Source organism: Ursus maritimus (assembly GCF_017311325.1).
Source record: "Ursus maritimus isolate PB19 chromosome X unlocalized genomic scaffold, ASM1731132v1 scaffold_X1, whole genome shotgun sequence".
Taxonomy (NCBI): Eukaryota; Metazoa; Chordata; class Mammalia; order Carnivora; family Ursidae; genus Ursus; species Ursus maritimus.
In genome coordinates, this window is record NW_024423319.1 from 3,629,091 (window position 1) to 3,650,537 (window position 21,447).

The window sequence follows — 21,447 nt, forward strand, 5'->3', positions numbered from 1 at the left end:
ATTGACATTATATTAGTTTCAGGTGTACAACATAATTATTCAGTATTTGTATATATTGTAAAATGATCACAGTAAACCTAGTTAATATCCATCACCACACAGTTACAAATTTTTTCTTGTAGGAATTTTCAAGATCTACTCTCCTAGTATCTTTCAAATATACAATACAGTTTATTGACAGTAGTCACCATGCTATACATTACATCCCCATGACTTACCACTGATGACAACCACTGATCTGTTCTCTGTATCTATGATTTCAGGGTTTTTTGTTTTTGTTTTTGTTTTTAGATTCTACATATAAGTGAGATCATATGCTATTTGTCTTTCTTTGACTTTTTCATTTAGAATAATGCCCTCAGGATCCATCCATGTTGTTTGTTTCATGATGGCTTTTTAAAAAATATTTTATTTATTTATTTTTGAGAGAGAGAGAGAGAGAAAACAAGCTGGGGGAGGGGCAGAGGGAGAAGCAGACTCCGGGCTGAGCAGGGAGCCAGATGCAGGACTCGATCCCAGGACCTTACGATTATGACCTGAGCTGAAGGCAGATGCTTAACCAACTGAGCCACCCAGGCGCCCCTTCATGATGACTTTTAACAGTACAATCCAGTCAAAGTTTTACTGCTAATGTTAAACACTCTATTTCTCATCTTTGTTTCTTCGAGATTATATTGGTTTGTGTTCATTTTCCCCAAAGTAAGCTCTTCCGCCTTCACTCTTGCTTTGTCAGTCTTTATCTAGTTTCTGATCTTCATCTGGGTTTATAGGAATTTCTGCTTAACTCATGAACTTTGAAGGCTGAAAGGAGCCTGCCCAGGGGCCCCTGGGTGGCTCAGTTGGTTAAGCATCTGACTCTTGATTTCGGCTCAGGTCATTATCTCATGGGTCCAGAGACTGAGCCCCATGTCCAGCTCTGCGCTCAGTAGGTAGTCTGCTTGAGATTCTTTATCTCCCTCTCCCACTGCCCTTCCCCCCACTCCTGCACACATGTTCTCTCTCTAAAATAAATAAATAAATCTGAAAGGAGCCTGCCTCATATTCCTCTAGTCACCTTAAAATATGAACCCTTGCAAATTAGGCAAGCAGAATCGGAGCAGAAAGACAGCATTAATATTTTTATTTCCCCTTAGTTCTAAGCAGTTCCTTTCCCCATGTTATCTCCTTTAAAGTTAACACATTTGAAAAAAGTTCATAAAGCTAAAACAAGTCCCCCCAAAAGACAACAAACTAGAAATAAAACCCTTCAAAACAATGATATTTTTTAATGTCAGAGGTTGAACAAATTATTTTTAGAAATTTATCTCTGTTTATAGTTCAGTTAAACTGGTTCATTTATTCAACCAATATTTATTGAGCATCTATTAGGCAGGAAGCAAAACCAAGTATGATAAGGTCTTTGTTTTCAAGGAGCTCAAATCAGTGAGGGAAATAAATATAACTGCAGTGGAAGGTGTATGTGCTTTATTAGAGGGTTAAACAAAGGGGATCAGGGTACTGGTTCTGCTTCCGGGAATTAGGAGAAGCTGCTAAGAGGAGGGGGTATTTGAGTTAGGTCTCAGGAAGAAAAGAAGAATGTTCCTGGCAAAAAGAACCACCTGAAGACTGCTTGATTTGGGGAAGCTAAGAGATGTTCAGAATGGTTGTTTACCAGTAGGTCAGACCTTGATTCTGGGCCACTAAGGATAAGTAGTAAATGAAAATTAATATTTCAGGAGTACATAGGAATTTAGAAGTCTTGCATTTCATACTGGGGGGCAAAATTCAGGCGTGTTTACCTAGAGATACCTGCATGAAGTTGGAAACCAGAGTAAAAACACAAGGAATGTAAAGGCCACTGGTTGTGATATCTGCTACCCTGTTGGTCATGGGTTATTTTAACTGATCCAGCTGGCTGGGCACCTCTTTTTACTTCTCCATGAACCTGTATACTTGTTTGTAGAGATAGAACCATTCTTTGGTAAAAACCCTTGGGAATATAATCTGAAGGCTAATTTATGAAATTTCTAATTCATTTATTCAACAAACTTGAGTGAGTACTAAGTTCCAGGCATTATGCTAGGTGCTAGAAATACTATAGTGAGGGGTGCCTGGGTGGCGCAGTCGTTAAGCGTCTGCCTTCGGCTCAGGGCATGATCCCAGCATTGTGGGATCGAGCCCCACATCGGGCTCCTTCGCTGGGAGCCTGCTTCTTCCTCTCCCACTCCCCCTGCTTGTGTTCCCTCTCTCGCTGGCTGTCTCTCTCTGTCAAATAAATAAATAAAATCTTAAAAAAAAAAAACCAGCAGTAAATAATGTTAAAAAAAAAGAGAAAGAAATACTATAGTGAAAAGACAACTGTAGTCTGCCCTCATGGAGTTCACACCTAGCTACTCTTCACTCTGGTATGCATACTCTAAATGCGAATGCACTATAATTCTTGTTTTTAAGATCGTAAGCTGTGTTTAAGACATAGACTATTATATATTCTTTATGGCATAGGACAGTGTGGGTATTCAGATATTGATCATCACTAATATCCTCTTAGATCTAGAGCAATTTCTTGCTGTCATGATGCTCAGATGCAGGGAATAAGATACAGAAAGTCTAATAAAAATGGACTAGATTTGTGTAACAACACAGCAATATATTTTTTGTTAAATGTTTCAGTTTTTCAGTAGCTATTCGTTGATGCATTCTTCTGTTTCCTAGGTTAATAATCCAGTTGCGCGAGAAGGAACAGCATGTTCAAGATATCATTCCTATAAATAGCCACTTCAGATGTGTTCAAGGTACTAGCTTTAATTGCCTAGCTAGTTTTACAATGTTTTTCCTTGGTCATTATCACATTGTGTAATACCATACATATTTAAATTTGTCACTGCACATAAAATGAAATGCATTACTCTTTGCATAAAATGATAACATTACTAAGCTACTATTGAGAAGATGGTAAATGCTTTGTGAGTGCTGAAGGGTTGTACTGACATACAGATATAGTCTCACCTGCTTCCCTGGCTGGGGGTTAGAGGTGTATGTAGTCTGTTACTTATGTAGGTAGTCTTTTATGCTTATGCACCTATATGTGGATCTAAATGACATTCTTGGGTTTAACAAACACACTGCTCATTGTAAAGTATTAAAGTCACTTGGATTCACACACATTCAGCACTTTCTCCCCACACTATTTGAAATTGAAACATTTGGCAATAAGCCTTACCAGATTTTAATATCTTACAGTCAATTGTGCTGATTCTCAGACCTTGACATTGGTGAATCATAAGAAAATTGACTCCAAGGAGGAAATATTTGGCTTCTTGCCCTCAAATTTGGGGACAAAGAACAGAAAATCTGTTGTTTCATCTGCTACAATGAAACTCAAAATTTGGGAGGTTTGTGTGGGAGGTGTTGCTTCTGTTATCTCACATTGCTCTGGAAGGGAAATTGATTACTAGAGAACAAATGCATTATGTTTCCAGTGGGTTCATTGGCATCATCAGAAAGAAACATTCTGTATCAGCTGTAGCTTTTTGAAAAACTTGAATCTTACCTTACATAGATTTTTTTTTCTTAAGTTGCATTGAACTTTTTTTATCACAAAAGTAATACATATACTGTAGAAAGTTTGGGAAGACCAGAAAAGTATAAAGAAAGTAAGTACATTCCCTTCTGTGTGTTCTGCATGCCCTCATATTATGATTGCTTTTCCATCCTATAGGTATATACTGTGCCATTTTATGAGTAGCCCGTAATGTAGTTATTCCCGTGTTTGACATTTGGGGTTTTTTTCACTAGTTTAAATAGTAATGTGATGAATATCTCTGTACATAAATCTTCTTGCACATCTCTAAATAGGATTTATTCCTGTAAGTAGAAATACTAAATGGGTATGAGTTTTTAAGACAATATATATTAACAATTAAAAATACCTGCAGTGAATAGTATCCACATTGTATAGAAGAATGAAATCATCCGTTTAGCCTGCCCTGTGTGAGAGGGACATATTTGAACAAGGCAGCCACAAGCCATAGTAAGTTGCTGTGGTCATTTCACTTTTCATGGTGTAGCACCATTTATTACATACCTAGCCCTTTAAAGAGGTGAAAAGCCAAAGAACATGACCTTAGGTTTTAGCATTTTATTAACTCTGTACCTTTTGTACTATTTCTACAGCCACTTTTACCCTATTTCTCTTAGTATTCTTTTTAATAAGAAATAGATGGTAGATTGGTAGATTGTAATCTAAGAAAATATGTGTGTGCACACATGGTAGTTCCCCATAACAAAAGGAACAGTTACTTCCTTGAGTTTTTAGATCTTTTCTATTTCCCAACCTGTGCATCTATTTTGATAAGTCTATAAATACTTGGGTTTTAAAGAATTAAAGTTACTGAAGAACAGTGGGGAACTTACAGTACTTATGTCCTGATGCCCTATTGTCCCTTGCTTCATCATGCTAGTGAGAATATTGAAGCTATTTTTTTAATATTAGACAACTTAACTACTTACCAGTAACTATTGTAGTAACTGAACAATGGGGCCAAATATACAATCCAAGCTTGTAAGGGAGCTAGAAAGGCTGAGACTACTCCATCTGGCCAGGGTAGATCCAGGCTAATCCTAAGGAGTCAGTACCCAGAGTTCAACTAGCCAGAAGGGTCTTACAGGTGCTGTTGGCCAAATCCAGGGAAGTCAGAGAGGAAGAGATGGGTTGCATCTAGACACTGGAGGTAAGGAAGGAAGTCCAGGAGAGCCAGCTGGGAGAAAAGAGAACTCTGAACTTAGAGACTGTGCTTTGCCCTGTTTTATACTTCCTTGTTGGGTCTGATAGGCCCGACCCCAGGTATTAATTGTAGCCTGAAGGTCAAGAGCTTAAGGTATTCTCTGATCCTAAATGGGGCAGAGGCAGAGGAAATGAGATCACTGGGAGGTTTTCAGAGACAAAATCTGAGTTAAAGTAATTCATCTCTGGGCCTTTGGGGTCACTTCCTTGGCTTTTTTTTTTTTTTTAGATTTTTAAAATTTTATTCATTTTTAGAGAGTGGGGGAGGGACAGAGGAGGAGGGAGCCCCATGCTCAGAGCCCACAGAGCCAGTTGGAGCCGGATGCAGGGCTCTATCTCATGACCCTGGGATCACGACCTGAGCTGAAATCAAGAGTTGAGCACTCAACCACCTGAGCCACCCAGGTGCCCCTTGGCTTTCTTAAAGAATTATTTAGAGGCACCTGGCTGGGTCAGTCAGTAGGGCATGTAACTCTTGATCTCGGTGTTACATATTCAAACCCCAGGTTGGGTGTAGAAATTACTTAAAAATAAATTTAAAAAAAAAAAGAATTAACTAAGTGACACAGTTAGATTATATTAAATCAGTGTGTTATAGTTTAGTGGAATTAAACTCACCTTCACTTGAATTAACATGTTTATATTGCCTACTATTGTCGTTCCTTGATTTGCTTTGAGGCGTTCCATTTGGTTATTTGTTCAGTTTAGTTTTCTTTTAGTTGAATTGCTCATAATCTTTAGAACCTAGTGCTTCCAAAATCCATTTTTAAAAATGCTAAACAAAAAAGCAAAGGATTTTTAATGTTTTCTAAGACCTAGGAGTGGTGACTGAGAGAAGCAGTTATTTATTTAGGCATATGCTTCTTTTAGTTGTAATGAATGGTTTTCTCTTCCCTAATCCTGTTCTTTCTTCTTTTCCCTCAGAAGCAGAAGAAACTCTTTTGATTGATATAGCTTCTAACAGTGAGTACCATTCTGAATGGAGTTTATTTTCATTCAACATATATTTAATTGAATACCCACTATATTAAGACCCCTTTTTTGGCACATTTTAATTTTACCATCTTATCCTATATTCTTCTTTTTCTTAAGGCAGCCATACAAATTAACTTTTCCCCCTAAAAACATTTAGTGTAAACATAAGAAAAGCCAGGTGGCTGGCAAGAATCTTTAAAAAGTTGAAGATGTGATCTGCTTCTCTAATGGTGAACTTCTTTGAGCCATCAGTATTTTTGCCATCAGTGGTTTTATGTTTTTTTTTAACTGCTGTTATATTTTAAAATTTTTTCTCAGTCGCTTTTTATTTTTGCATATGAAATCATAATGTTTTCCTTCATTCATTATATCATTTTGGGAGGCTATAGAGTCCCTCTTGTACTGGAGATACCTTGCTTGTCTCAGGCTACCTCTTTTTCCTTAAAATTATTTTGGTCATTTATTTAAGCTCCATCCCCTCAAGGCATCCCTTTATCAGAAAGAACATGGTCTTCCTTCTCACTGTTTCAGTTTTCTCATTTTTATCTGTTTGAAGCAAATCATCATTGACTTTCTGTGCAAGCTGTTCTCTGTTTATCATCTAATTGTACTGTGTTATGGGGAGGAGAAAATGGGCACTTGAATGCTACCTTGACTACTGGGTGGTTGCTATGGAAAAGAGTTTGTGACCACATGAATGTAAATCAAACTGGTTGCCTTATCTCTTGCTTGAGTCCTTGAATGAGTGGGGTTTAGCTCTTAGCTTGGGGCTATGGGTTATACATAATTTTGTTTAGAAACAGTCCCTGTCCTTGCCACCATTAATTTGTATTGAACAGTTTAGATAGGCTTTTTCTGGGGCGCCTGGGTGGCACAGCGGTTAAGCGTCTGCCTTCGGCTCAGGGCGTGATCCCAGCGTTCTGGGTTCGAGCCCCACATCAGGCTCCTCTGCTATGAGCCTGCTTCTTCCTCTCCCACTCCCCCTGTTTGTGTTCCCTCTCTCGCTGGCTGTCTCCATCTCTGTTAAATAAATAAATAAAATCTTAAAAAAAAATAGATAGGCTTTTTCTGATTTGGGTTTTATTATTCTTTTCTTTGGTCATGGATTTTAGAAGTCTTAAGAGTTGATTCTGAAAAGCTAAATAAACCCAGCTGCTGATTTCTGCAGGTATCCAAGAGAGCAAGTAACTTACTATCTATGTCTTCTTGTGCTTAGAAAGGAGAAACCAGAAACAACACTAAAAAAGCAAAATTTGAGCAAAAACAGTTCAGCAGTGACTGACATTGCTGTCAAGATAAGATTCCAAAATGTCCTGTTCTACCTGTAGAAAAAGATATTTGATCCAAAACTGAAAAGTTAAACTGAGCTGTGCCTTTTCTCTTATAAACACCTATTTATGGCATTAGTTCTTTTGGCTTCTTCTACATAGAAATTAGCCATGTGTTGCTGTGTCCAGAGTTTGAGTTACTGGATCATAGCAGGGTAATAGTTCAGTAACCACTTGAATAAAATCCTTTGTTATTTCTGCCCATTTAGTAATTTTGCAGTGAAACAGGTTTTATCTTGATCTTTGGGCTTCATACATAAGCCTTTAGAGCATATAGCATGTTGCGGGAGGGAGGCCCTGGGTTTGTTAGGCTGGCCTGATTTTAACGTAAATATGTATTTTCCCATTATCTGGATGTTGGTATTAAACCTTTTAAAATAATTTTTTCTGATTATTGAGGTAATAAATATATCTTCATTATATACAATATGGAAAATTCAGAAAAGTTTGAAGTATCAAATTAAAATTATGCTCCTGCAATCTAGAGATCACCACTGTAGTTAACATTGTTATGTATCACCTTCCAGTCTTTTATTTATGTTTTTATGTGATTGGAATCTTTATATGTAGTTTTTGTGCCGCATTTTCATTTAACATTATATTGTGAGCTTTTTCCATGTCATTTAAAATTACTTAAAAACATGATTTTAATGACTAATATTTCACCATAGGTTTGTGCCAAATTTTACTAAATTAAGTCCTTTATAAAATTAAGACACTGTCAAGGAACATGGTATATCACTCTACTAACTTATAGTTACTGAGTTTTAGATATTTATCTTTTATCCAGCCACTTTATAGAAATATGTTTAAAATTTTAGGGGTGCTATTTATTTTGTTGTTTGGTTTTGATAGATAGCCCTATTCATCTGCAAATAATAATTTTGTCTCCTTTCTAGTACCTGTAACTATTAGTTTTGCTTCATGTCTCATTACACCAATGAGAATTTTAAGACCAATCTTAAATAATGATGATAATCCTTGTTTAGCTCCTATTTTCAGTAAGAATGCCTTAGGTGGTGCTTCATTGTCGAGGACATGATTACCTGTTGATTTGATATGGTTTTTTAAAAACCATATTAAGAAACTGCATTTATTTCCAGTTTATGTAGTTTTTAAAATCATAAATGTATATTGAATTTTATCAGATGTCTTTACACTGCTTTTAGAGATGGTTATATTATTATTCCTTATTTGACCTATTGATGAACTGTATTATTCTAATTTCCCAATATTAAATCCTCCCTTATTTATTCATTATTTAACAAATATTTGTTGAGTGCCTTCTATTTGCCAGGCACTGTTCTAAGTGCTACAGGATCAATAGGAGAACAACATAGAGAAGATAGCTGCTCCTGCTTTTGTTCTTGCTTCTGTGCTGTTTAGTACTAGATGCCTATAATCCATTAATTCATTCCACAAAACATGAATACCTTTTATGTGCTAGGCACTGTGCTAGGCTCTAGGGATATATCAGAAAGCAATATAGTCATGTTGTATCATGAATCAGTACAAGAAACAGACTTTGAACTCTTAAGCGTAGATACTTACATAGTTGAAGTTTTGATAAATGCTATCAAGGAGAAATACAAAGAGTTTATAAGAGGGTTAACTAAATTAGGTGACCTGGTCAGGGAAGGCCTCTTTAAATAACATTTAAATTGAGACCAGAGGGGGGCGCCTGGGTGGCACAGCGGTTAAGCGTCTGCCTTCGGCTCAGGGCGTGATCCCGGCGTTATGGGATCGAGCCCCACATCAGGCTCCTCCGCTATGAGCCTGCTTCTTCCTCTCCCACTCCCCCTGCTTGTGTTCCCTCTCTCGCTGGCTGTCTCTCTCTGTCAAATAAATAAATAAAATCTTTAAAAAAAATAAAAAAATAAATAAAAAATAAATTGAGACCAGAGGGGATAAGTAAATAAAATCTTTAAAAATAAATAAATAAATAAATAAATAAATAAATAAAATCTTTTTTTTTTTTAAAGAGTTTAAGCTGGAGAATATGAGTATGGTGGCAGTATAAATGGAGAGAAGTGGTCAGATTTGATAAATGTTTTTGGAGGTTAAATCAGCAGAGGTTGGTTTGGGCATAGGTAGTGAGTTGAAGAAAAGTGTCAGGGATGAATCTTAGGTTATTGGCGTGAGTGTGGATGATGGTACTATTTGCAAAAATAACACTGCAGAAGGAATGAGTTTTCCTTTGAGGGGTCGTGAATTCAGTTTTAGCCATGTTTATTTCTTTGAGACATGTTTATTTCTTTGAGACATTTGATTGTAGGTGATAAATTGACAGTTGAATGTATGCATCTGAAGCTCAGAAGAAAGGTCTGGGCCACAAGCATATAGATGGTATTTGAAACCATGAGAGATAATGTGATTGGAAATAGAGCTGTGCTATCAGATATGGTAGTTACTGGTTACATGTGCCTGTTTAATTAGAAATAAAATTAGAAGTTCAGTTCTTCAGTCACACTAGGCACATTTCAAGTACTCATTAGTCACATGTGGTTATTGGTTACCATATTGGACAATGCTGATACCAAATGAGAAAAAGGTTTTAGATTGAACTCTAAGGAACCCTGCTTTTTAAAGGTTAGAGGAGGAGATACCTCAGAAGACACTAAAAAATTAGTGACCAAAAAGAGAGAGGCAAACTAGATGAGTATAGTATCATAGAAGCCTTCAGAAGAGATTATTTAAGGAGTGGTCAACTATTGATTTCTGCTGATAGGTCTAATAAGATGACTGAAGAGGATCCATTGGCTTTAGCAATTTGGAGGTTATTGGTGACCTTAACAAAGCTATTTTAGAAGGGTTGTGGGAGCCAAAGTCATATTGGAGTGGATTAACAAGAGAAATGGGAGGTGAGTAAGTAGTGACTATGTGTTTTTTAAAAAAGCTTTACTGTGAGGGATACCTGGGTGGATCAGTCAGTTAAGCGACTGTCTTTGGCTCAGAGCATGGTGCCAGGGTCCTGGGTTCGAGTCCCACATCGGGTTCCTTGCTCAGCAGGGAGCCTGCTTCTCCCTCTGCCTGCTGCTTCCCCTGCTTGTGCGCGTGCTCTCTCTCTCTCTCTGACAAATAAATATATATTTTTTTTTAAAAAAAGCTTTACTGTGGAGGGGAATGTAGAGACGGACTGGAGTTGGAGGGAAATATGGGATCTAGGAAGGTTTTTTTTTTTTAAATAGGATTTAGAACACAATTTAATGCTAATGGGAAGGAGCCTGTGAAAGGGGGAGTTTAAAGATATTGGGGGGAGGTGTCTTGAGAATGATTGTGAGTGTAAGGTTCCTGAGAGAATTGGAGGGGTTATAATTCAAAGAGAAGGTGGCCTTTGATAGGAGGACTCCTCTTCCTTATATCAGAAGGGAAAGAAGAAGTTAAATACAAATACAGGTAGGTTTCTATGTGATGGCTTCCATTTTCTCTGAAGCATGAGGTGAAGCAATCCACTTGGAATGATAGGGTTTGAGAAGAAGGGATCCAAAAATTGAGTATAAATGAGGAGGTGTGAAATGCTTGTTCCAGGTAGTAGTGGGAGACTAGTTGACTGTGGAAACTTAGATGACTTTCTATCATAGAGGGTCCAGTTGAGGCTAGCGATCATTTTATAATAATAGGTGTGTGTGTGTGTGTGTGTGTGTGTGTGTGTGTGTGTGTGTGTTTACTCCCTCTGCAGTAAGGCAGTTAGTTGAATTTCTGAGGTTTGAAAGTTAACCAGGTAGGTGCTGTGGAGGAACAGGGTGGTAAGACAGTTCTGGGCTTTTGCAGCAGAGTTTAATGATGACATCGGTTTGATAAAATAAGAAGTGAAAGCAGGAGTGAGTGAATGGATATTAAGAAAGTAGAGGGATCAATTGCTGGAGGTTCCCATATGAGCAAGTAAGCTAGAAGTAACAGGTCAAAATGGGGTATTTGAATTAGAGATTTATGGGGTGGTGGTTTCTATGATGAAAAGGTTCAGAGTACAACTGAGGGAAATCCCAGTAGGGACTGAAGGAGTAGGTGGCTGAGATGATGGGCCAAGGTCATTGGATGAGGAAGTTGAAGATGTTGACTGTGTTTTCTGCACTAATTTGTAAGGGACCCAAATTTAAGGCAAGAGTTTGAGTGGAGAGGAAGTCTTATGAGTCAGGTTTTGAATCCTGGATTCAGAAGTTTTGGTGAGGATGGTACATGATCTCATAGAGGGAGGAGGGAAGGGAAGAAGTCGGTATAACCCAGTGGGTAAACTGAAAGGGAAAAAAGATTTGTCCTGAGGGAGGAGAAGAGGGAATGGTCTGGAGATGGTGTTAGGACAAGTAAGGACACTGGTCTAAAATTCCGTAGGGTGTGAGAGACCATAAACAGCATCCAGGGAGCCACCACTTCACAGGTGACTCTTTGATTTTTCATTTGGATGCACATTAGAATTACTTGGGGAGTATTTTGAAAACTACCAGTGCCTGAGCCTCACCCCCTGAGATTCTGCTTTATTGAGCTGGGGTGGGACCCAAATGTCTGTTTTCTAAAAATGCCTCTGGTTATTCTAATGCACCCATACTTGAGAATTACTGAGAGATGCAGGGAATGTTCAGAGGAGAAGTTTGAGGATATAGGAGTGTTGATCACAAAGAGGCTAGGGGGTTTTGGAAGGAAGAGTAGTAGAAGGTTGAGTCATGGGGTAATTTGTCCTCTTTCCCACACAATATGGTGAGAGAGTATCCAGTATTATTTTGTAAGCAGTTTCTGGAGTTTTCTGTTAAATGAGTCAGTGTGTTTTTTTATATTTGCTACAATGTATCTTTCAAGGGTTGTGGGAGAGAGAGATTATGTGTTCTTGTTTAAGTTTCTATCAGATAGAAACTGACCTTTTAATTTTCTTCAATTTTTTATATAAAATATCTGAGAAAAGGAGGACTGCTTGTACCCCAAAGGAGGTTTTCCCTGATTTTCAAGGCTGTGATTATTGACAGCCTTTATTCATGCCGGTTGTTTTTTCTTCTCCTTATGATAACACCCTCACTAATTTTCCTATCTGTGGTCCACTTGGGTGCCTTCTTTTTCACATTTTTCTCTATTTTTTATCTCTTTTCGTCTAATCACTAAACCTGTGAAGATAGAAACATAAGGAAATGCAAAGGCAAGAGAGATTCAGAAGTGGATTTTATTTAATTTTCTCATCTCTTTGTCATTTATAAGTGTGAGGGAGTCTGGTCCAACAGTCTTCTATTAAATGCCTTCTGTCCATGAAGTCTGACAGCATTGTCACCAGTAAAGTAACCAATCATCCTGGTTTGCCTGGGACTTTCCCAGACTTAGCTTTGAAAGTCCTGAGTCCTGAGAGGCCCTTTGGTCCCAGACAACCCTGGGAGATCATCGAAAGTGTTGTGTTGGATTACCTGTATGTACAGCCCACCTCTTGCTCTCAAGGAACTTATGGCTTCCAGCGGCATGAGAAAGCAATATATGTACTAAATCAGTTCAAATAAGAATATAAACAAGTACATAGGTTTCCTGGATGATCATATCCAGATGATTGATAAATATGATAACTAGGGCATCAGAAAAAGGGAGACAGTATGTTATATACATAAGAAACTAATGTCCTAGATCACTTTGCTGCTAATTATACTGTTTTCCAGTTGGCTATGCTTGAACTAGACCACTCCTGGTCATAGGTCATTATATTGCTTTCGTACATTTATTCAAGATATGCATTTTTTACTTGAGGTAATGAGGTATAGGTACTTCTTTTCAAAATAATTCAAACCAATCCCACTATTCTTTTATTTTTTAATTAGTTTGTAAATTCAATTGCCTAGGTACAGTCTATACCTAGGAGCAAACCATCTTGTTTTCTTTATTCCCTTTATGCTCAAATACTCTTAATATATAATCTGGATTTGAAATGGTAGAAATTTCCAGCTGGGAGATGGGAGGAGGGTGGTTGGGGAAGTGATCTTTTGTTAGAATTTGGTCCCTGCATTGACATTGGGGAGATATATCAGAACATAGGAAAACTGATTTTAGTATGTATCATATCACCGTAACTGGGCTGCTTATTGACACAGTTCATCAGCCCTTTAGATTTCCCTCCCTGTATTGCACTCCCCGACCAAATCCCCTGATCCTATAGACAGGTTTCCTACATTAGAGGTCTTAGAATATTTGTGATCTGGACCTTCTCCTGTTAAACTGATAAGTTGAGAGTATGACCCCAAAAAAGCATGTATTCCATAGCTATATGTGTGTGGATTTCACTTCTTTTTAGGTGGCTGCAAAATTCGGATTCAGGGGGACCGGACCAGAGAGCGGCACTTTGAAATCCCTGATGAGGAACACTGTTTGAAGTTCCTCTCGGAGGTCCTTGCTGCTCAGGAGGGTAACTCAAGACTCAGCAGTTTTCTTTCTGCTCTTTGAATGGCAGTGAAGTTCTGACATGCTGATGCAGAGGCAAGCAGCCATTAGCCAAGTACCTCACCCCTTCAGTCTTCAGTGCTGATTTTTCTGCCTTCGGGAACGAACCCAGGATTAGGTTACGGAACAAGTCTATTCAGCTATAAGGACACTGGGCCATTTTCCAGAATCTTCAGTGTCATGGCATGGACAGCTTACTGAAGACTATAATCCTCCTGCTCCCAGATGATCCCAGAGCTGCCCTCATTCTCTTAGTCTCTTCCTTTATATTCAAGAATGCTGCTGGCTGGGTTGCCTGGGTGGCTCAGTCATTAGGCGTCTGCCTTCGGCTCAGGTCATGATCCCAGGGGCCTGGGATAGAGCCCCGCATCGGGCTCCCTGCTCGGCAGGAAGCCTGCTTCTCCCTCTCCCTCTGCCCCTCCCTGTGTTCCCTCTCTCGCTGTCTTTGTCTCTGTCAAATAAATAAATAAAATCTTAAAAAAAAAAAAAAGAATGCTGCTAGCCCCTGCATTTGAGGAGTGCTGAGTGAATGGCTTTTGGTTATGGTAAATTTCACTCAATGATAGGGCTCCCCTGTTTCTGACCATGACTCTTATCTCTTTAGCTCAGTCACAACTTCTTGTTCCAGAGCAAAAGGACTCATCTAGCTGGTACCAGAAATTAGACACTAAGGACAAGCCTTCTGTTTTTTCAGGTACTGAAAAAATTCTCTTTTGCCTGGTTGCTGTGATCATTGCAGAGTAAATAGATTTTATCTGGACAGTTAGATAATGTGGATTAATGTCAGTCTGAGACACCTTCTCCTATGGAGTGGTTTTACCGAGTCCATTGCCACTGACTGATGTTCATTCCTGATCCTTTCTGTGGCATGTTAGCTCCTCAGGAGCCTGCTTAGCAGTGTGGTAAAAATTGCAGGCTCCAGGGCCAAACTGCTTGGGTTTAAACCCCAAATCTGTGACTTGCTAGTTATGTATGACCTCGGTCAAGTTACTCAACAATGTTGAGCTTCCATTTCTTTTTCTGTAACATGGGAAGATTTTTAATAGTACTGGCCTCTTGGGGTCTTTATGATGATTAATGAAGATAATGATATAATCCCTTATTATCAAACAGGCATTATGCTAAGTCTTTAATAACTGTTAGCTGTTACCATTCAGATTCCAAATTAATGTAACTTGCTATTGTTCCAGTTAGTATGTCAAGTTCTTCAGGGTATCCTTATGGTACCTTTCTGTTTGGTAATGCCATTGAGCAAATAGTGATCAAATCAAAACCACTGATCAAAGCACAGCTCTGTCTACCCTGGATAAATTAGATGGTATCTTTATTTCCCTCCCTTTGACTCTGGGTTCTGTGTACTTCAGGGCTTCTTGGATTTGAGGATAATTTTTCATCTATGAATTTGGACAAGAAAATTAATTTACAAAATCATCCTACAGGGATTCATCGGGAACCCCCACCCCCACCCCCTTCAGTGAATAGAATGTAAGTCCTATGTCAAAATATTTTTCCCATTTAGGAGACTTTTTTATTATAGGCAGTTTCACTTTCGAAATTCTCATTTATTTGCTAGGCTTCCACGTGACAAGGAAGCTTCTAACAAGGAACAGCCCAAAGTGACCAACACCATGCGGAAGCTCTTTGTACCAAATACCCAGGCTGGGCAGCGGGAGGGTCTCATCAAACATATCCTGGCAAAGCGAGAGAAAGAATATGTCAACATTCAGAATTTCAGGTTAGTCTCTCTTCTACTTACTGAGGTACGGCATATAATGGCTATTTGTTTTTTAAGGTATTAGTTTAATTAGCTTAATTAAGAATCAAAGCATGATAAAAGGAATGGTCAGCTGGCTCAAGCCCCTGTCTCTATATTGGTCAATAACATACATGTACAAAATAACACAAATGCTACAATTTCCCTTGGATTTTCTAACTACAAATGATACTATATCTACTAATGGTTCTAGACACTCAGAACCAAATCAGGCTCACATCTACTAGAGAATAATCCCCTAGCACATTCCCTAAGCAAGTGTGTTTATCTTTCTGGCCTGCTGAATTTTTTCTCACCAATATTGGAAGATTAATGTCTGCCATTACCACTAGCTTAACTTACTTACTTTGGTAAGTTAACCAAAGAAAATTTCACCCTGTCCTCTTGATTGAGAGGATTCTTTCCTCTATATCATATTTCTCAGTTCACATTTATTTATTGGTATCTTTTCTGGACCAAGTGTGTGTGGTGTGGCATGGCATATATTCTGGTGTGCAAAGCAGCAACACTTCTCTTTGTTGTTTGTGAACAACATGTATGCTTAATAGTCCAAGATTCCGGTCCCATCTGCTATCCCAGTATGCCTTATTTGTTCTAATTCAATTATAACCATATCCCTGTGTTAAAACCTGTAGTTCCTCATATTCCCCATGATGCTTATTTTTGTATGTAAACAGTTAAGACAGTTATGAGTTTTCCCTTCTGCTTTCCCCCTTAATACTGTGTATCTGCCTCAACAGAATTTCCTACACAGATGTCCTTGTAATCCTTCGGGAAGTGAGTTTTTGGATTCAGCTACAGCTCCTTATGGAACAGTTATCCACATTAGATGTATTTACATCATGAAGATACCTTTTTCCCATCTACAAGCTCTCCCTTCAAGTATAAGTTTGGGTGGAGTTTAACTGAAAAGAAATGTGGTAGAGCAATTAGCTTTGTATTTTTTAAATAGAGACTTGATTCCTTTCTGTGGGTTCACCTAATGTAAACTTTGGAGAATTAAGCCCACTGCCTTTGTGTTCTACATGTGAGAGGTGTTTCTTATGTATATAACAAAACATTTTGAGAAATTATGTTGGCTTATTGTGAATATACCCTTGTATAAAAGTGATGAGAAAACTTCATTGGTTCATACTTGACCTTTGTTTTCAAATAATTTTTTGGTATTGTGTATTAGATTTTTTGTTGGAACGTGGAACGTGAATGGCCAGTCTCCAGATAGTGAGTTGGAACCTTGGCTGAACTGTGATTCAAATCCTCCTGATATCTACTGCATTGGGTAAAGAACGCATCTGGAATTTCCTTTTGGCTATATATTTGGTATTAGTTTACATGACATTTTGCTCTCCTTTTTCTTTTTTAACTGTTTGGTAAAAACTCACTATAGACTATATGTGAGAATTAACTTGTGGTTCAAATTTGTGAGATAAGAAAGGGATGATACCTGAAATGTTGAAAGGAAACATCTAGTCCTCTCAAAATGCGAAGAAAACTGCATTCTTAATAGAAACAGTCTTGAGGTCAATTCCAACAGTGACTATTCCTAGGATATATAAACAAAGCTCCACTGTTATCCCTTGTGGAGTTTTTTTTGTTTGTTTTTTGTTTATGTTTTGCATAGTCTGTGCATATACTTTTTTAAAAATATTTTTATTATTATTATTATTTTTAAAGACTTTATTTGTTTATCTGACAGAGAGAGAGTGAGAGCACAAGCCAGGAGACAGAGGGAGAGGGAGAAGCAGACTCCCCACTGAGCAAGGATCCCAATGCAGGGCTCGATCCCAGGACCCCAGGATCATGACCTGAGCCGAAGGCAGCTGTTTAACCAACTGAGCCACCCAGGCGCCCCCAAAAAGATTTATTCTTTGAAAGAGAGAGAGTGCATGAGCAGGGGGAGGGGCAGGGAGAGGAGCAGAGAGAGGGAGAATCTTTGAGCAGCCTCTCTGTTGAACAGGGATCCCAGGACCCTGAGTTCATGACCTGAGCTGAAATCAAGAGTCAGCTACTCAACCGACTGAGCCACCCAGGTGCCCCTCCTTTTTAAGATTCATTTTGTATAGCCTGTGCATATACTTATAGAGGGTCTTTTGAAAAAGAAAGCTGCTTGTCCTTACTTATCACCTGGGTCAGTAGAGCAGTTCTATAAAAATTTATCTCTTTCCCCATTCCCTTTTCACCTAATGTCTCAGAAAATGGGTAAGGAGGTAGACAGAGATAATTATGGGACATGTATAGATCTCATGTCTTCTTGTTTGTTTTTCAGATTTCAAGAGCTGGACTTGAGCACAGAAGCCTTTTTCTACTTTGAATCTGTGAAAGAACAAGAGTGGTCCATGGCTGTGGAGAGGGGTTTGCATTCCAAAGCCAAGTATAAGAAAGTAAGCTGCATTTAATTTTCTTTTTTAATATACAACTAAATAGAATTCCCTAGAAGTTATTCTGTTAACTGTAACTTGTTCCAAAAGAATGGTTTAATTGACTTCTTCCCTGTGTGTAATACTTCAGTAGGGCAGACTAATTCTTTACACCTATTTTTCTAGAAAAAAAATTTCCTAAGCTTTCCAATTCTATATTTTCATTGCTTAGGTAGCTTTTAGGAGAAAAGAAGAATTTTATTCTCAGAATGATAACTAGCTTACAATAATTACTTACAAGGTAACAGTAAGAGTTTAAGATCAGAATTATTCACTGACATGGCCAGAACAGGATGCTTTATAGAAAAGTAGTTTTAAGCATGTGGGTGCATAGGGTATGCTGTGGAATGGAAACAGCAAGAAGTGTTGTAGAATTTAAATGAGTTCTAAAATTTGTTGTAAATCAAAAGTAGAGTTGACTTTAGCAAGGTGGGCCAACTTGTTGGTCTTTAGAAAGCATGTGGTAGAGGCTACCAGAACAGTTATTTAAATTACATGGCTACCGTAGTAAGCCCTTTAAAAGCAGTCACCTGAATATTTTTCATTTACTTCTTCTAACAGTTGATATAGGTAATAAAAATCCTGAAGGTGTTACTCCTCTTATATATTTCAGACATATCTCTAGCTCTAGTTCTCAGACTTAAAATAATCAAAGTAAAAAATATTGCTATTTTATAAATTTTAATTTCTTAAGAAATTGGAAATCAGAAACTAGGAAGGAGAGGCAAAAGGAACAAGCTGGGATAGGGGTTTTTTTATTTGATTTTTTAATTCTATCTACTCGTGGTAGGTTAACAAGTGATTAAAATAATGGATCCTAGAGCTGAATGTACTTGATGTCCCCAAACACTTTTTTTTTAAGATTTTATTTTTATTTTTTTTTATTTTTTCATTTGAGACAGAGAGATAGAGAGCATGAGCAGGGGGAGAGGCAGAGGGAGAGGCAGAAGCAGGCTCCCCGCTGAGCCAAGAGCCTGACATGGGGCTTGACATGAGGCTCGATCCCAGGACGCTGGGATCATGACCTGAGCCGAAGGCAGACACTTAACCACCTGAGCCACCCAGGCGCCCCTGATGTCCCCAAAGACTTTTAACTCCTACTGGTCAGAGTCAGATAAGAGCTGCCTCAGAGAAATTTTGTTTCCTTTGTATGGGGTCCACTGGGAAATTAGAAGATTTGGATTCAGATTTGAGCATCATTAATATCTTCTTGGTGGAAAATTAGTTGTGGGACTAGATGTGTGGCAAAGAGTGGTATTAACATGAACCTTTTCTAACTCCCTGGAACTCATAGGTTCAACTAGTCCGCCTTGTCGGGATGATGCTCCTCATATTTGCCAGAAAGGACCAGTGGCGATATATCCGTGATGTTGCTGCAGAAACAGTTGGAACTGGAATCATGGGGAAAATGGCGAGTTACTTTGGAAATGAGCTTGATTATTATTTATGTCCATGTGAAGTTTAACTGCTAGTTGTGTCTTTGTACTAACTGTGAGTAATTACTCTTGCTAACAGGGAAACAAAGGTGGGGTAGCTGTGAGATTTGTATTTCACAACACTACCTTTTGCATTGTCAATTCCCACCTGGCTGCCCATGTGGAGGACTTTGAGAGAAGGAATCAAGATTATAAGGACATCTGTTCACGCATGAGTTTTGTGGTCCCAAATCAGACCCTCCCACAGCTGAACATCATGAAACATGAGTGAGTGGTTAAATCTCCTTTGGCCTTTGAATAGTGGGGCTGAGAAGAGATTAAATGGATCAGAAACTGTGAAGAATGAAGGTTTACAATTTAGGGATTGGGGTCGCAAAGAAGAGAGGGTTTTTAAGGAATAGCAGATTCATTGAGGCAGAGAAATCAGATTTGCTATCGGAGGTAAGATTAGTTCTGTTAGTGGCCATGTAAGAGTAATGCTGGAGGTGTCTGTCAGCTAGAGTCAGTTTTTATTATAAAATCAAAATGTTCATTGTAAATGTAATAAAAGATAAAATTAAAAGTAGAAATCACTCTGCTCTCCCCAGCCAGTCTCTCAGAGGAAACTGTTATTAACAGTTTGCTGTGTATCCTGGAACTATGCTGTCCAATGTGACAGCCAGTAGCTGTTAGTGGCTATTGGACACTTGAAAGTGGCTAGACCAAATTGAGATGTGCTGTAAGCATAAACTGTACATTGGATTTCAGAGACTTAGTAGGAAAAATGTAAAATACCTCAGTTTTTCAATATTGATTACATGTTGAAATGATCTGGATATATTGAGTTAAATGAAATTTATTGTTAAGTTATTTTTACTTGTTTATTTTACCTTTTAAATGCAGCTACTAAAAAATTTAAAATTACATCTGTGATGTGTATTTTATTTCCTTTGAATAGTGCTGTTCTAGACCTTTCTCTATATGCATAAAAACACATGCACGCTTATTATATAGAACTATATTGTCCTATTATTGTGGGTCTCTTTCCAAGCCAGTGTGTGCGTGTGTGTGTGTGTGTGTGTGTGTGTGTGTGTACAACATTACCTATGTAAATGTCTATATTATGTATGTACTATATTTTATATATATACACGTATATATTCTTTTTAGTGGCTGTGAATCATTAAGAATAGGGGCAGTGGAGATTTAGACAAGAATGGGTCAATAGGATAATAGGAGAGAAAGGTTCATGGAGAATAGGACTTAATAAGGATAGAAGCAGAAATCAGTTAAGGGGTGGAATGGGTGGTAGAAAATGATTAATTGTCAAAAATTAATAATGGTAATTGAAATTCTGAGAGAGTGGTTTGAGATGGGATTTAGTAGGAAAACAAAAAATAACTTAGGATATTAGAATCAGTAGAGTAGGGTAATTGAGGAAAGAGTAGGGAAGGGTAGCGATACTGACCTGTTTCCGTATTGTCTCAACAATTAGGATAACGTACAATTCTGTTTCATGTTAGTAAAGTCAAGGCCTTGACATTAATAAAAAGTTGCCCTGAAATTCCTTAAATTTATTTCCTCAGAATTCCAGAAATTTTATGTTGCATTTAAGATTGGCAGAGAGACCCATTCAGGACTTGAGATAGCTCACAAGGAGAATCCCCTTTTTTTTTTTTTTGACCCACAAAAAATGTAACTTTTAATAGGATGCATAAAGTGAAAAAAGTTACTGAATGATAAAACAATAAGCTAAAATAGATTCTAAACAAAAAAAATGGTAGGGATTAATATGGAATGTAGAAAATGTTTAAAAGTTGTAACATTCTAGCATATGTCTAATAATTTGTCAAAGAGGTGGGGAGAGCCACACTGGAATGGGGAACTGGGAGCGTTTTCTTTCTTTTTTTATTTTTATTTTGTTATATTAGTCACCATACAGTACGTCCCCAGTTTTTGATGCAATGTTCCATGATTCATTATTTGCGTATAACACCCAGTGCACCATGCAATATGTGCCCTCCTTACTCTCCATCACCGGCCTATCCCAATCCCCCACTCCCCTCCCCTCTGAAGCCCTCACTTTGTTTCCCAGAGTCCACAGTCTCTCATGGTTCATTCCCCCTTCTGTTTACCCCCCCTTCATTCTTCCCTTTCTTCTCCTACCAATCTTCCTACTTCTTATGTTCCATAAATGAGTGAAACCATATGATAATTGTCTTTCTCTGCTTGACTTATTTCACTTAGCATAATCTCCTCCAGTCCCATCCATGTTGCTGCAAATGTTGTGTAATCGTTCTTTCTGATGGCTGAGTAATATTCCATTGTATATATGGACCACATCTTCTTAATCCAGTCATCTGTTGAAGGGCATCTC

General features: G+C 38.1%; 1 protein-coding gene across 1 annotated transcript in view; it reads left to right on the forward strand.

Moving 5' to 3' along the window:
- OCRL (OCRL inositol polyphosphate-5-phosphatase) overlaps positions 1 to 21,447 on the forward strand; it is a 77,272-nt gene that overhangs the window by 5,174 nt on the left and 50,651 nt on the right. The window contains 10 exon segments of the mRNA XM_040635217.1: positions 2,692 to 2,771; positions 5,687 to 5,725; positions 13,319 to 13,429; positions 14,069 to 14,158; positions 14,829 to 14,949; positions 15,038 to 15,199; positions 16,416 to 16,517; positions 17,505 to 17,619; positions 18,950 to 19,066; positions 19,171 to 19,358. Of these exon segments, the coding sequence (XP_040491151.1) occupies positions 2,692 to 2,771; positions 5,687 to 5,725; positions 13,319 to 13,429; positions 14,069 to 14,158; positions 14,829 to 14,949; positions 15,038 to 15,199; positions 16,416 to 16,517; positions 17,505 to 17,619; positions 18,950 to 19,066; positions 19,171 to 19,358 (1,125 nt within the window).